This window comes from Aethalodelphis obliquidens, unplaced genomic scaffold (assembly GCF_003676395.1).
Source record: "Aethalodelphis obliquidens isolate GAN/ISIS:26980383/991018 unplaced genomic scaffold, ASM367639v1 scaffold1, whole genome shotgun sequence".
NCBI lineage: Eukaryota > Metazoa > Chordata > Mammalia > Artiodactyla > Delphinidae > Aethalodelphis > Aethalodelphis obliquidens.
The window spans coordinates 11,417,603-11,432,628 of NW_020837945.1; the positions used below are offsets into that span (position 1 = coordinate 11,417,603).

Sequence of the window (15,026 nt, forward strand, 5' to 3'; positions counted from 1 at the left end):
TATGCGATGAACTCCTCAATGAGAGGGCTTCAAATCTGTGCCCCACCTACTTAATAAATTAATGCACGCCAAGAAACTGCTAGGTTATTTCAAAACAGAAATCAGGAATGTAAAAAGTACCCCCAGTGCCATACAACATGTGCAGGAAATAGGCAATCCAGCGCTGTGGCTAAGAGTTTGGGCTCTAGAGTAACAAATCTGCATAGCCACTTGCTGGCTCTCTGTTACTTAACTGCAGGTACCTTGGTTTCCAAGTCATATTCATCTAAAGAACAGAGAATTTTTGAAAATTAAGTGAGTTAATGCTTATAAAATGTTGTAAACGGACTCAATAAATGTTAGCTATCAGGAATTCCCTGGCGGTCCAGTGGTTAGGACTCCGTGCTTCCACTGCAGAGGGCACAGGTTCAATCCCTGGTCTGGGAACTAAGACCCCACAATCCACCCAGCACAGCCAAAAAAAAAAAAAAAGTTAGCTATCATTGTGACAGGTGTATGAATTTTCTGACTTTCCATATCACACCATCAAACTGGTCACAATAACATCCCATTCTTCTTCCTAAAAATGAAAACAATTCACTAGGTTTGTCACTGGTTAAGTCATTCCCAAAAAAAGGAAGGGGGAGGGAAACGGAACTCTCATACACCATGCTAACAGTGTAAATTGCTACAACCTTTCAAAATGACAAACTGGAAATATGTATCAAAAACTCTTAAACCATAGCATGCACTTTGATCCTGCAATCAAACCTCTAGAAATTTATCCTAAGGATAAAAAATCTCAAAAGTATATATAGAGATGCATGGAGGATAGTCATTGCAGAGATACTGATTATAGTGGTGGGAAAAAAATAAACTAATGTTTAATAAAAACAAATTGGTTAAATTATCACAGACCCATAAAATGGAATATTATTCAACTACTATTATAACTGACTATACAGACATGAAAAGATTCATGTAAGATGTTAAGAAAAAAAGTACAGGTTACAAAACAATCATGTATAGCAGGATCCCATATTTGCTACCAAAAACTGTATATAAATAGCCACATGCACACAGAAAAAGGGTCTGGAGAGAAATGTATTCAGGTAGTGCACCTCTAAGTATTTTATGGTTTTCTACTTTCTGCTGTTCTGTATTTCAATTGTTCTACCATAAATATGCGATTCTTTAAAATACAAGGGATTATCTAAACTGATTATTAGTTTCTTTCTGAAATAATACTATTAAGCTGAAAGTGATGACAGGTTTATCTTTATTCAGAAAAAAATTTGCATAGAACTTGATGTTTTATTAAATACTTTTAATGTTTAGTTATTGTTATAATTTAAAAATTATACATATTTAGTGCCAAGAAATTAGCAAGAGACTTCTTTTTTAAGCAATGGATTTCTATTTACTACCATAAAGTACAGTAGTACAAAAACTGAGCGGACTAGCTAGAGTTTCATATATTTTTATATACCTCAACTTTTTATGATCATCGTAACTACCATTTATTAAATGAATGGATCTGAAGAACTTAAGCAAGCACTTAGAAGTATTAAATTTTACTACAACTATTCCCATTTTCAGCTGAGAAACCTGAGGCACTGAGAGGTTAGGTGACTAGATCAAAGTCACAGACTATGTGTGGTCAAACCCAATATCCTCTAGATGTTGCACTCTTAACTATCCATCCCCTCAACTACACAACAGAAGCTGTTATTTATGGGACTGAGTCCTGTGCTGGACTCTGAAAAAAAGGAGTGAAGGTCATATGTTACGAGGATGAAAAATAAAATCAGAAAACATACCAGTTTTCTACATTTTTTGGAAACCAATTTTTATTGCATTATGTTGGGCTTATCATAGCTTATAAAATGGCATTTTAATGTAGTGATAACATAGTAATTTACCACTATACTGTGACTTATATTTATATTTTGAGCCTAAGCAAACATTTTGCTAGGAGCCTTCTTTCCAGCTTATCGCCTTGAGCAGTCTAAGCTTGGGAAAGATTCTCTCCTTTCAGAGCCAACCAAACTTACAGAAATGACTGGGGTACAGTACTTGCGGCTCCAAGCTTAAAATCAATGACTACAAAGTGATAAGATTAACTTTACAAGTAAAGGTTTAAAGACGTGGCCTCACTGTGATGTAATTCACTTAAGTGTTTCATGAAGCTCCTCCAGGCACTCTTCTAGGCATTGGAGGTACAATGATGAACCAAAGTCTCTGCCCTTCTGAAATTTATATTATAGGTGTGTCACATACCTGAATGTCATAGTTTTTTATTAGCAGCCTAAGGGATAAAAGTTATTGTCTCTTGAAAAAACTTGCTATCCTCTTCAAAACATGGTCTTAGGACACGCTCAGTGAGAAGGAAGCACAATGCCAGTGGTTCTACAACGCTACTGTGCAAGAAAACTTCCTGGAGGACTTGCTGGAAATCAGATTCCAGGAGTCTGTATTTTTAGCAAGAACCTCAGGCAATGCTGATATAAGTGTTCTGAGGTCCAGACTTTGAGAAACCCGCCAGTAAGTGGAACCATTCAGAAGAGAATGATCATTCAGAAGAGAAAAGCTCTATGGCAGTGGAATGTGAACTGAGTAATATAAACCCAACCGACCTGTAATTAATTCCCTATAATTCACAAATCTAGCAAATTAAAAAGCTGAGTAAGGGCTTCCCTGGTGGCGCAGTGGTTGGGAGTCCGCCTGCCGATGCAGGGGACACGGGTTCGCGCCCCGGTTCGGGAAGATCCCACGTGCCACGGAGCGGCTGGGCCCGTGAGCCATGGCCGCTGAGCCTGCACGTCTGGAGCCTGTGCTCCGCAACGGGAGAGGCCACAACAGTGAGAGGCCCGCGTACCGGAAAAAAAAAAAAAAAGCTGAGTAAGAGTAGAGGGATTTACCAGCACCGCCTTCTTAACCCCCATTATAGATTTGAGTTTGCCTTAATCTAGTTATTTGGGGAAAACATGAACCTAAGCAGAATTTTACTCCCAATATTAGGGATAAGCATTAAGAAAAAGGAAATTGCTAGTCAACTGCAAAAAAGAAAATTAGCTAAGAGAGACAAACATTTCAGGGAACTAACTTGCTACCACTCATTTTATGCCCTATTTCACAATGCTTAGTATCTGAACAATCCACAGGGTTCCAAAGTACATCAAAAATTTGTTCATTTCCTCTCTTACTCAGGCAGAATAATAATAGAGTTTTGTGAAGGTACCATGTGCCTCAGCAATTTCAATAGATAACATTCTTAGATAAAGAAATAGCCTTTAAAAAAAAGTTGTATCAGAAATGCTCCTTACTGGAGCTACTTAAAGAAGTTTTAAATAGTTTTTAAACCATCACTCAATTAGTGTCCCTCATTTCTCAATTTAGATTACCTAAAGTTTCTGGGTTCTTTACAAACCTCCTACAGAAAGAACTCAATATTTTAAAATGGTTTTTTCTTTAGTAATAAGCAAACAACCATCAAAACAACATAAATGTTTCAAGTAAACTATTAAAAATTTGAGAACAAAAACACATAGTGTTTTGTTCTCAGTGACAGGTAGAAATCATAACTTTGGGGGCGTTTAAGCTTCTGCACCTTAAGTCATCCAAAAATAAAGGTATCCCAACAAATACATTCCTCCTATTTCAGAGGTTAAGAGTAGCACTACATAAACCAGCTGGCCTGCTGGATCCATGGCCCCAGTTCCTTCCCTCAGATCCTGTCCACCACATAATCCATGAGATCTCTGAGCCTGGTCTTCATCCTTTCAAAGGGATTAGTAAAAACTGCCTCCCCGTTGACAGAACTGAGATTTTCCAGATGCATTTTTTGGTATGGTATTTGTTTTTAGGATCTATACTTTTTATTGTACTTGTTTTTATTATCTGTTCGTTCCGACCACGGAAACATTAAGAGTAGGATGCCAGCAGATAAGCACAAAGAAACGCATCTGTCCGGAGTCTGCATGTATTTAAAATTTCAGGCTGGTGCTGCCTTCAGAATAGCAATGATGATGGCAAAGTTCTAAAGGAAACTTTCATATTAAGAGGCCATCAAAAATCTCCATAGCCTTCAACTCAACATAGAAGCCGCTAATTTATTTCTTCAAAAGCAACGCCTTTAGTCTGAATCACAACAAAAGATGTCTATAGGAAATAGAATCTACGAAGTTGCCTTCTAATCCAAAGGCAAACAAGGAGTAAAGGAAGGCGCAACCCATTCCTCGTTGGTTTCCTTTTCCTGGGGATTCTGATTACATTTCCTCGTTCAAGCAAGAGCCGGTAATTGTGCCTTCGGTCCACACCGTAAAGCCGTGTCTGTGCGTAAAGAAAGGAAGGGGAACGGCAGACACCGGGGACGCGCTCCCACTGAAAGGAGAGCCGCTTTCCGTTAAATACCATCAGAGACAGCCCCAGCAGGAGGACTCAGGGCCAAACGGCATTGACTGTCCTTCACTGACAGGGATTTTGAAGGCACAGGAGAGAGAAAAAGGGATGAGCCGGGGACTCAAGGTCGGGGGAGAAAGGCGGGAGGCGCGACGCCGCTCCCCGCGAGCTCCGGATCCCCGGGAGGCTGGCGGGGAAGCGAGGCTTGGCCAGCCCGCCAGGCTCAGGCGGCCGAGGGCAGCGAGGTCAGCCCTGGAAAGACCGACCGCCCCACGTCCACCCTGAGGAAGGAGGGACCCCGCTCGCCGGCCACGGCTGCAGACGCCCATTCAACCCGAAGCCCGTCCCGTAGCCGCCACCCCCTCAGTCCGCCGCGGAGCCCTGGCCTCCCGGCGCCCGCCAGCCGGCCGCCCCACCGCAGCCCCCGGGAGAATAGGAAGGACGAGGCACAGGGTTTGCGGGTGCCGCGCCTCCCGACCGTGTGGCAAAGGGTGAAGGGCGCCCGGAGGGACGCGCACCGGCCCGGGGAACGGGCGCCCCAGGCGGCCATCGCGCCGACCCCCGCGCCGACCCCCGCCCCTGCCGCCTTCCCGGTCCAGGCCGCCGCGGTCCAGCCCGCTCCTCACCTCATCTCCAGGCGGGTCCACGCTGCCGCCCCAGGGACAAATCAGTGCAGCTCACTCGCAGCGGGAGGGAACGCAGGAGCCGCAGCCCCGCACACCATCCCCGCCCGCCCGCCTCTCCGTACGTCCCGCAGCCCGCTCGGGATTCTCCCTTGCGAGCCGCCGTACTACGGAGCAACCAAGCTGCGCTCCCTCCCCTCTCCTCCGCTCTTCTCTACCTCCTTCGCTCCCTCGCTCCCGCCTATCTCCTCATCTCCCTCAGCTGCCTCCCCTGCTCCCATCCACCCCTCCATCTCCGCCCCCGGGTGGGTGGGGACAAAAAAATCTACCAATCGAAAGAAGGGGCCTACACCTCCTCACCGCCCCCTACCTCTAGCCCCGCCCACCGCGGGGAACCACAGGAGGGACAGCTAAAAAAATGAAAGAGGACGGAGTGACAGCCGAATAAACCAATCAGCAAGTGCAAAGGGGGCGTGACCTGGGCTCTCCTTCCTCCCCATCCCCTTTCCTGAAGGCGTAACTAGAGACGTCAGGTCTGGGATATTCCTGACGGGGCTTAGGCATATTTTGTTTCACGATTTCGGTGCATTTCTCCGTTGCCGTGCGAGGCGAGACACTAGTTAGGATGCATTCAACTAACTAACGGAAAGTGTTAAAGGAAAGAACAATGTGGAGGCAAAAGGGAGGCGGGGCACAGTCCAAAGAAGATGATGGGGATACGGTTGGAACGAGGAAGGGTGTGGTCTTTAACTGATATTTGCATAAAACTGAACCCTTCGGCAACTAGGACTTCGCGCATTTATTGGGAGCCCCGAGTGCATCGCCGTAGAGCATGCCGGGAGATGTAGTTCCATGTTCGGTTGCTATGGCGTTCCCTACAGCCTCGGGGGTGTCCAAGAGCCTCCGAGACTGACGAGCGGCCTGGCCAATGGGAACAGCCCCTGGCCCAGAGGGGGTGGGCCCTCTGCAGAAGGACTCGAAGGTGGCTGTGGTGAAGGTGCAGGCCGTTGGAGCCGCTCCGAGGCAGGTGAGTGCCGAGAAACGTGCTGCGTGTCTTGGGCAACCGGGCCTTGGGGGAGAGAGCGGGAGACTCCCCGGCGAACCGTCGAGCCCTGGGGCGGATGGTGGTTACCGTCCTCAGATCTCTCGGGCCCAGGCCTCGCTTAGCTGAGGCCGCTGAGGGGCGGGTAAGACTTGAATTGACTGACGATTTCCTGGTCCTTACAGGTTTGGATGGTAGATTTTACCTCAGTTTGTATCTCTCTCCACATTTATGGAGGCAGAAGTCTGGAAGTTCCCTTCCACTGAATCTCCCAGGTTGGATTTCTCCCCTTCCTGCATCTTTTTGTTCCTCTACTTGGAGTTTCTTTTTCTTTCTACCTTACTCCTTCCCTCCCGCCGCTTTCTCCTCCACTTTTCTTTTTCGGTGAGCACTTACTTAAAGCCAGGGTATTCGCATTTATGTAACTGTAGGGCCAGGTTTGTCCTCCAGAGTAAGATCAACAGAGGAACACTGGAGCAGTGCGTGAGAACCACCTCAGAATCATACTGAAGCGCAGATGCTGATTGTGTAGGTCTGGGCGGTCCTGAGAATCCGCAGTTTGACAAGCTCGCCATCAGCTCTGAGTGCAGATTTAATGAGAGCCACGTTTAAAAAAAAGAAAGAAAGAAAAAAGAAAAGAAACATGAAATTAATTTTAAAGTTTCATTTAACCCAGGATGTCTAAAATATTGCCATTTCGGGATTTCCCTGGCCGTCCAGTGGTTAGGACTCCGAGGTCTCACTGCCAAGGGCCCCGGTTCCATCCCTGGTCTGGGGAACTAAGATCCCACAAGCCGCGCGGTGTGGCCAAAGATAAAAAATAAAATATTATCGTTTCGATACATAATCAGACATTTTGAAATCGAGATATTCTTCATTCTCTTTTTCTTCATATTAAGTCTTCGAAATCTGATGTGCATCTTACACTAACAGCACATCTCAGTTCTGACTAGGCACAGTTCAAGGGCTCTTTGGTGGCTAGTGGCACAGATGATATCATAGCCCACGGCCAAAATTAAAAGGTGTTAAAACTCAAGTTGCTCTGGACAGAACCCCTCGCTGCTCTGTGAGATGGGCTTTGGAACTCTTGATATTTTACAAGTTCTCTGCTCAGTTTACAGAAATAATAATAAAAACAGTCAACATTTATTGAGCACTTACTGTGTGCCAGGTATTGTACTGAGGGCTTTGCATGTATTTTTTTAAGCCTTACAGTACCCCTTTGAGGTAACTACTGTTATTATTCCTGTTTTATAGGTATGGAATCTAATGCCCAGAGGGTTAAAATTACGTAGCCCAAGTCATACAGTGAATAAGTAGGAAAGCCAGGATTCAGGGTAGGGTCAGTTATGACTTCTCAACTGTATCCATCAATCACTGCAGTGTCTAATTATTACCTTTTATCACTAATTTCAACTTATTGATGCCTCTGCTCTAGATGGCAGAGGATGAGACATTCTGATTTGAAAGAGAAGGTTCACCATACAAGGCAAAGTTGCCTGTCAGTTGCAGTGAAATATTTTGGTAGTTTTACAACTCTTTGTGCTGTGCATTCAAAATCACAGTTCTAGATTGAAGAAGAGTGCACAAAACCTCAAGGAATATATAGGCCTCTGAACCAGTACTATACCCTGGACAGTAATGTGTCTTGGTTCATTTGTGTACCTCCTTGAAGGAGGAAAAAGGGAAGGCTTGGGAATTCTTAAAATGTTTCACTATGGAATCACAGTGTTTTGGGGGGTTGTTTTTGGTGAAATATTTTTTTAATTGATAAAAATGTTTTCTTGCTCCTGTGAACTTCACATAGAATAGTTCAAAGACAGCTTTATTTATGATTTTTCTAGACCCAATAAACAGTATACGTTGAGCTAATGACAGTTTTATGAGTAGAAAAGCAAAAACACACATATCCACATAATGCTAAAATGTAGTATTTTGCAAAATAATTTTCTTCTCTTTTTATACATTATAATAAAGATGACATCTTGTGTATTATTTTCCCTTGATTGTGAATTTATTAGTAAATATTTAATCAAAATTACATGTCCTACTTTGCATCTGAAGTAAGAATTGATTTAAAATCCTATAGTGATTTAGAAAACTAAGTGTTGACAAACTGCAATAATGTTAATCTGTGGAGAACATCCCTTAAGTCAGTTGGAGAAGAGGGAGAATGTATTAGAGATATAGGGAGGATCCCTCAATTGCTTGTCTTCCTCATCACCTTCATTGTCCCAGTGTCACATGATTAAGCCAGCAGGAAGGGATGACTGTCATTCATGCCACCATTGGCTCCACTGTTCCCCAGTAGTACAATATGGGAAAATATTATGCTAATTCAGAAATATAAATGAAAGTTAAGTTTCTGTCGTTCTAGATCTTACTGTATTAAATGGCCCTACATCAAATAGAAACTGTAGCAAAAATTTCTAATCTTTCAATTAATAACCATCCCACTTCCCCAATCAACCCACTACCCACCTCCCAGCAGTACTAGCAAGGGGGTCCTACTAGTAAGAATTCTTAAGTGAAAAGGTATTTTGTAAATCAACAAATAACAATAGTTAAGCTCTCTTAGAGGCAGGAGAATTAATCAGAAATTCTTTTGCGATTCGGAAGAGGTCATTGCTGAAGCCACTTGTTGCATATATAGCCAACAATTTGACGTATCCAATCAAATGCCTCTTGTTGTTGCGTCCACCTAAAGCCCATATCAAAAAAACTTTTTTTCCTTTCCTAATTCTTCACCTATCTTTAGATCTCAGGTTGTGTGAGTTGTAAAGATTATGCGTCACTTGTATAAATTCAATTGAGTATGTCTTGATAATGTTCATATAAATCTAGATTCTCATAATTAGAAGAGACTGTTATGGTCATCTCATCCCTCGACCCCCTCAACTGATGCTTGAATCTCCTTTATGATGCCACTGTAAATGTGTATCCAGCCTCTAGTTTAAATCCATCTAGTAAGAGGAACCATTATAATTTCATGCATTTTCCTAAGTTTTAAATCATATACCTAAAATGTGAAATAAAAAGTTCTTATAGGGGCTTCCCTGATGGCGCAGTGGTTGAGAGTCCGCCTGCCAATGTGGGGGACACGGGTTCGTGCCCCGATCCGGGAGGATCCCACATGCTGCGGAGCGGCTGGGCCCGTGAGCCATGGCTGCTGAGCCTGCGCGTCCGGAGCCTGTGCTCCGCAGCGGGAGAGGCCACAACAGTGAGAGGCCCGCGTACCGCAAAAAAAAAAATTTCTCATAATACATGTTATTAGCTAGAAATGCTTTCCAGGTTTAGCTAGGTATGAGCCACTATCACAGTGTCTCCCATGCCCATCTTGTAACAGACCCAGGAGAACAGTACAGTGTGTAGCCAAACACCTATGTATTCATTGCTTATCTAAAGTGTCCTTGAAATATACGGATTTCTAGAGACTGTTGCCTGCAAGATGTAGAGATATGCCTTCCTCTTTAAGAAGCAGAGCTGGCCTATCTAGTTAGGACTACCAGTCTCCTCCACAACCTGCAAAGTATGGTATTTGAACCAAACCTCCATTAGTTACTTGGATTATGCTGACCATATGTTTTATGGGTACATGGTTTGACATACTTCTTTCTGTGATATGTAGATATGTATGAAAAGTCCCACAGATGGGTAAGAACATTGTTAAAACTTAGTATTGTCACCTCTTCAATATAACTTAAGATTTACCCCTAACAATCCAGCTAGCGTCATAATGCTGTACCCTAGGCCCAGCATGATGGGCCAACATTTCAGAGTTGACTTCATCTGGTTTTTTTGGCAGCCTAGCTGCTTGACAGTGTATCTGTGCTTTCCTTAAAATATAAATTAGGGTGGGTTAGAAGCATTAAAACTGAATCCCAGGCTTCCCTGGTGGCACAGTGGTTGAGAGTCCACCTGCCGATGCAGGGAACACGGGTTCGTGCCCCGGTCCAGGAAGATCCCACATGCCACGGAGCGGCTGGGCCCGTGAGCCATGGCAGCTGAGCCTGCGCGTCCGGAGCCTGTGCTCCGCAACGGGAGAGGCCACAGCAGTGAGAGGCCTGCATATCCCCCCACCAAAAAAAAAACAACTGAATCCCGAACCTGAAGTGGCCACCAAATTGTAAAGTTTGTGTTGAGGAGAAATGGAAAATTGAGCATATAAGAAGAGTTTGGACTTTCAGGCTTAAGTTGTTCGTAGAGTAACAGGTGTATTGGATGAAGGAAAGAAAGAAAGCCATTCAGCAGCCTGTGGCCATAGCGCAAGCCTGAGGCATTGCAGTGTTAGCCCATCGCTTGTGCTAACAAATAAAATGAGCAGGTAAGCCAGGACATTATAAAGGAAAAGGAAGCCTTATGGTTGATAACTTAATGCAGAGGAAGGAATTATGATAGATTCTAAAATGTCCTCGATTACTGAAGTTTGGTACAGCAAAATCTTGTTTGGGGGAAAAAAAACGAGTCTAGTTTTATGTCCATTGATTTTGAGGTTGATCTGATACTCAGAACACTTTTGGTCTGAAAGTGTAGATAAGGAATGATCTGTAGAGGTTTTATTTACAATTATTAATAGATGAGCTCCTTGGGGCATAGTGTAGCAGGGGAACAGCAAGTGGAGTTCATGTTGTTATAACTAAGATGAAACCATTTGAAATTTCTTCCCATTGTTTTTTTTTTAGAAATTCCTTAAAAGATAGTACTTTCTTTAACTACTTTCTTGGTGTTATTTATGGTAAATGTTTAATTTATGCAAATTCCTTATTCTGCTTTGTACCAAAAATTATTTAAAATAGAGGTCTTAATGTTTGTTTCTCCAAATTTTTAATATGTTACCATTATAAAAATTTAAAGTATTACAACCATAATCTTCAATTTGTTGACTTATGTCAAATATATTTAAAATCAGATGTACCTGGAAAACTTTAAAATCTTTATGCTTTTTATAGGGCTTTTTACATCAGCCTATATTTTTAAACAGATTTATTTTTATTTAAAAGTTTTACGTAGTACCTTTTTTTTTTTTTTTTTTTTGCGGTACGCGGGCCTGTCACTGTTGTGGCCTCTCCCGTTGCGGAGCACAGGCTCCGGACACGCCGGCTCAACGGTCATGGCTCACGGGCCCAGCCGCTCCACAGCATGTGAGATGTTCCCAGACCGGGGCACGAACCCGTGTGCCCTGCATCGGCAGGTGGACTCTCAACCACTGCACCACCAGGGAGGCCCCGTAGCTCTTCTTTGATAAAGGAAAGCTTACAGTAGAATATATAATTTTGAGGTTGCATAACATTCATCCTTGGAAATGGCATGATAAATAATATACATTTAATTTATACTTTTATTTTATGAGGTGTTCAGTTATTTTATTTTCTGTATGCAAATATCTTTACATTCAATAAAAATTTTGTTAAATAGTGGACTAAGTGTTCCATTTAATCTGGACCAGTGCCTAAGAAACTTAGTGGGACTTGAATATCATCCATTCTACCATTTTCTCCCTGTTAAGAACTTAGTGTTGGGACTTCCCTGGTGGCGCAGTGGTTAAGAATCCACCTGCCAGTGCAGGAGACACGGGTTTGAGCCCTGGTCTGGGAAGATCCCACATGCCGCAGAGCAACTAAGCCCGTGCGCCACAACTACTGAGCCTGTCCTCTAGAGCCTGAGAGCCACAGTTGCTGAGCCCGCCTGCCACAGCTACTGAAGCCTGTGCTTCTAGAGCACATGCTCTGCAACAAGAGAAGCCACCGCAATGAGAAGCCCATGCACCGCAACGAAGAGTAACCCCACTCGCTGCAACTAGAGAAAGCCCTTGTGCAGCAACGAAGACCCAACGCAGCCTAAATAAATAAATTAATTATTTTTTTTAAAAAAAAGAGCTTAGTACTCATTTTTGGGGTTGCAAAACAAGTAATAGTTCCTCAATTTTCTTCTGGCCACTTTTGTAAAAACACTTCTCTTTCTTCACTTTGTAACTTTGAGGGGTTTTTTTGCTCCCACATGTTTCCTCATTGGACCAACTAAACATTACTTTTTTCTACCAGCCAGATTGATTGTAATCTAATTTGGAGGAACTATTTAGGATGATCAGACCAAAAATACTGGCAGTATTATGTATATAACAGTTGTCTTAAGGGACACTAGGGGTTCACACAAACAGCTTCCAGGGTCTTTGAAACTGGAGGTGCATACAGTATGAGATCCACGTGACTGCTGATCTGGGAGACATGCCGTATGTTCTCAGATGCAATGGGCAGGGAAGACAGTGGCTTCCAGAATTACAAAGGGAGACACTTTGAAATCGAGGTGTTGATGTGTAATTATTTCATTTCTCAAAAAGGCAACTCCAGTAGCTCCAGACTGAGTAGGAGCAGAGGTTTATTTACTTCGTAATAAGGAATATTGATTCTTTGAAGCAATAGCTGGGAAAACCCACTAGTTAGTGAGTGAATAAAGCAAGGCTTTGTTTGTGAGTATGTAACAATGAAATCTAGAAGCGTGGGACAGATGGGGTAGATTGCAAGTCACTGGGAGGTGATTTCAGATAGGGAGTAGGACTTGAGCTTTACTTACTTCACAGAATCTATAGCGTAAGTACTGTGCAGTCTCAGAGAGCAGGCAGTGCCTTGGAGCCCTGAGACAGCGGTGGCCATATGGTGTGAAGTCATGCTGACTAGATCAGACAGGGTATGTGTTGGAAAAATGGGCGGAGTAAGGTAGACTAGGGACAGTGGGTATGCATCTAGACAGCCTTGACAACTAGGCAGAAGAGCTTAGATTTCTATAAAAGGGAATGCATAGCCTCTGTTCTGTGCTTAGGTTCTTTCCCTCTCCCCTCCACCCCAGCAAACATATTGATGTATGTACACACGCACACACCCACCCCAGAGGGCTTCTCTAACCAGAGGGCTAGACTTAATTTAATCTTCCTACCTGGCTCTTCTTTTCTTTATGTACTTTGTTGATAGATGCTACATACATAATTTCTATAAATGTCTGGAATGTGTACTCATTTCTCTTAGTTCCAGCATTTGATTATTACCTTCTAGAAAGCAACCATTACTGAACTGCTCAGTAAAAATCCACTATACAGCTCCATTAGATCCACTAAGATTCTGCTTTCAGGGCCGGCTTCATGAGCACGGGACCTATGCAGTCACAATGGACCTCACACTCAGAAGGGACTCAGGCTTGGTTTAAATGCTTGGCTGTCACCATCTTGAAATTTTAATAATTTCTGGACAAGTTTCCTCACATTTTCATTTTTCAGTGAGCCTTACAAGTTGGGTTGCTAGTTCTGTCAACAAGCACTTAATTATCAATCCTAAACTATAGGAGATAGGATTCTAGTTTTAAGTGATACATCTAACGTTAGCAGCTCAATAGAAAACCATTAAATATAATGGTTAAGAAAAATGACTTTGGAGTTGTTAGCACCTGATTTGTCTCAGCTGTAGCCCAGCGGGTGCTCTGAGACCCCAGGTATGTGCCTTAGCCTCTGTAAGTCTCAGTTTGCTCATCCGTAAAATAAATTCAATAATACTATACTACTTTCACCAAAAAATATGTACAAGAATGTTCTTAGCAGGATAATTTGTAAAAGCCTTAACTGGAAACAGTCAAATGTCTATCTTTAGTGGAATGGATAATAGTAATTTATTCATACCATATAACAATGGTGTGAATGGAATACCAGATAACAAAGAGAATGAATGAAATAAATACAACTACAGGCAACAGCATGAGTGAAATTCATAACACTGAGAGAAAGAAACTAAACATAAAGGAGCATGATTTCATTTATATAAAGTAAAAAACAGACAAAACTAACCTGCTCTTAAAACTCGGATATTGAGTGTCCTTAGGAGGGGAAAGTAGTGACTAGAAGGGGAACCAGGGAGCTTCTGGAGTTCTAGTGATGTGTTTCCTGCTATGACAAGGCCACATACACTTTGTAAAATTCAGCAAGCTGTACACTTAGGATCTGTGAACTTTTCTATGTGTATTTTTTTTAGTTAATTTTTTTTTGGTAAGTTTTCCTTTGCTTGTTTGTTTGGGTTTTTGGCGGCACCACGCAGCATATGGGATCTTAGTTCCCTGACCAGGGATCGAACCTGCACCCCCTGCATTGGAAGCACGGAGTCTTAACCACTGGACTGCCAGGGAAGCCCTTCTATGTGTATTTTATACAGTACTTCTATAAAATTTACATTTAAAAAATAGTCTTGTTATACAATTACTATGAACATTAAAGAAACGGCTGTGAATCCTTAGAGGTGCTTCAAGAAGTCTGCAGAATACAGGTTTAAATACTTCCATTAAATGGCTTATAAACTGATACAGGGGAATTAGGGGTACAGTTTCAATGAGTGTCTTGATTGTCCACTTTTTCCTTTTTTAATGGTCTTCTTTAAGACTTTGAAAGCCCTTTCGTTGACACCTTTGGTTATTAAAATTGAGCCCTCTGGCCTGCATAAGGCTTTTTTTATTTTTTCAAGTACATCTCAAACTTTTTATTGAACAGTAAAGTGAAGTTAAGCACATGCTCACCTTTGTGTGAAAGGCTGAACTATAAGCCCATTCTCAAATGCGTACCAGAGATTGTTGCATACTATCTTGTTTGATTGCTTTCAAGAACTATTACCTGAATTCGTTTGAAGACAACACTTAGAGTTGTCATTTTATCCTTTGCCAGCACTATTTTTCAATTTTTACTTTCATTTGATCTGGAAGACGTTTTGTTGATTAGTTTATTTCATGTATATTTTTTCTTTTTTTTGTTTTTAGGTGACTATGAAAGGCTTATATTTTCAACAGAGTTCTACAAGTGAAGAAATAACATTTGTGTTCCAAGAAAGGGTAAGAAAAATTGTTTAATCATTAAATGAAACAAGATAGTGTATTTTCCATATGTGACAGACCCAGTTTTAAATGGCCTATTACAAATTATTTTGAGTTGAACTAAATGAGTGAAAATTACTTAA

The 15,026-nt window shown here is 42.3% G+C and overlaps 2 protein-coding genes across 13 annotated transcripts in view; one reads left to right on the top strand and one right to left on the bottom strand.

Annotated features, from left to right (window-relative positions):
- The window catches only part of ITSN1 (intersectin 1), a 181,878-nt gene extending 176,574 nt beyond the window's left edge, over window positions 1-5,304 (bottom strand). For 3 of the 5 annotated variants that reach the window (XR_003431660.1, XR_003431659.1, XM_027100937.1), the window contains exon 1: window positions 5,007-5,259. The gene's annotated coding sequence lies outside the window, so the exon portion shown is untranslated. Of the gene's footprint in view, window positions 1-5,006 lie in introns of all 5 variants that reach the window. The other 2 variants (XM_027100918.1, XM_027100909.1) reach the window with 1 other exon arrangement.
- Window positions 5,305-5,583: 279 nt separating this feature from the next.
- Window positions 5,584-15,026, top strand: part of CRYZL1 (crystallin zeta like 1) — a 34,668-nt gene continuing 25,225 nt past the window's right edge. For 3 of the 8 annotated variants that reach the window (XM_027101001.1, XM_027101018.1, XM_027100991.1), the window contains exons 1-2: window positions 5,584-6,030; window positions 14,830-14,901. In XM_027101001.1, coding sequence (XP_026956802.1) covers window positions 5,932-6,030; window positions 14,830-14,901 — 171 coding nt within the window. In that variant the 5' untranslated portion in view covers window positions 5,584-5,931. Of the gene's footprint in view, window positions 6,031-6,230; window positions 6,321-14,829; window positions 14,902-15,026 lie in introns of all 8 variants that reach the window. The other 5 variants (XM_027101032.1, XM_027101042.1, XM_027101009.1 and 2 more) reach the window with 3 other exon arrangements.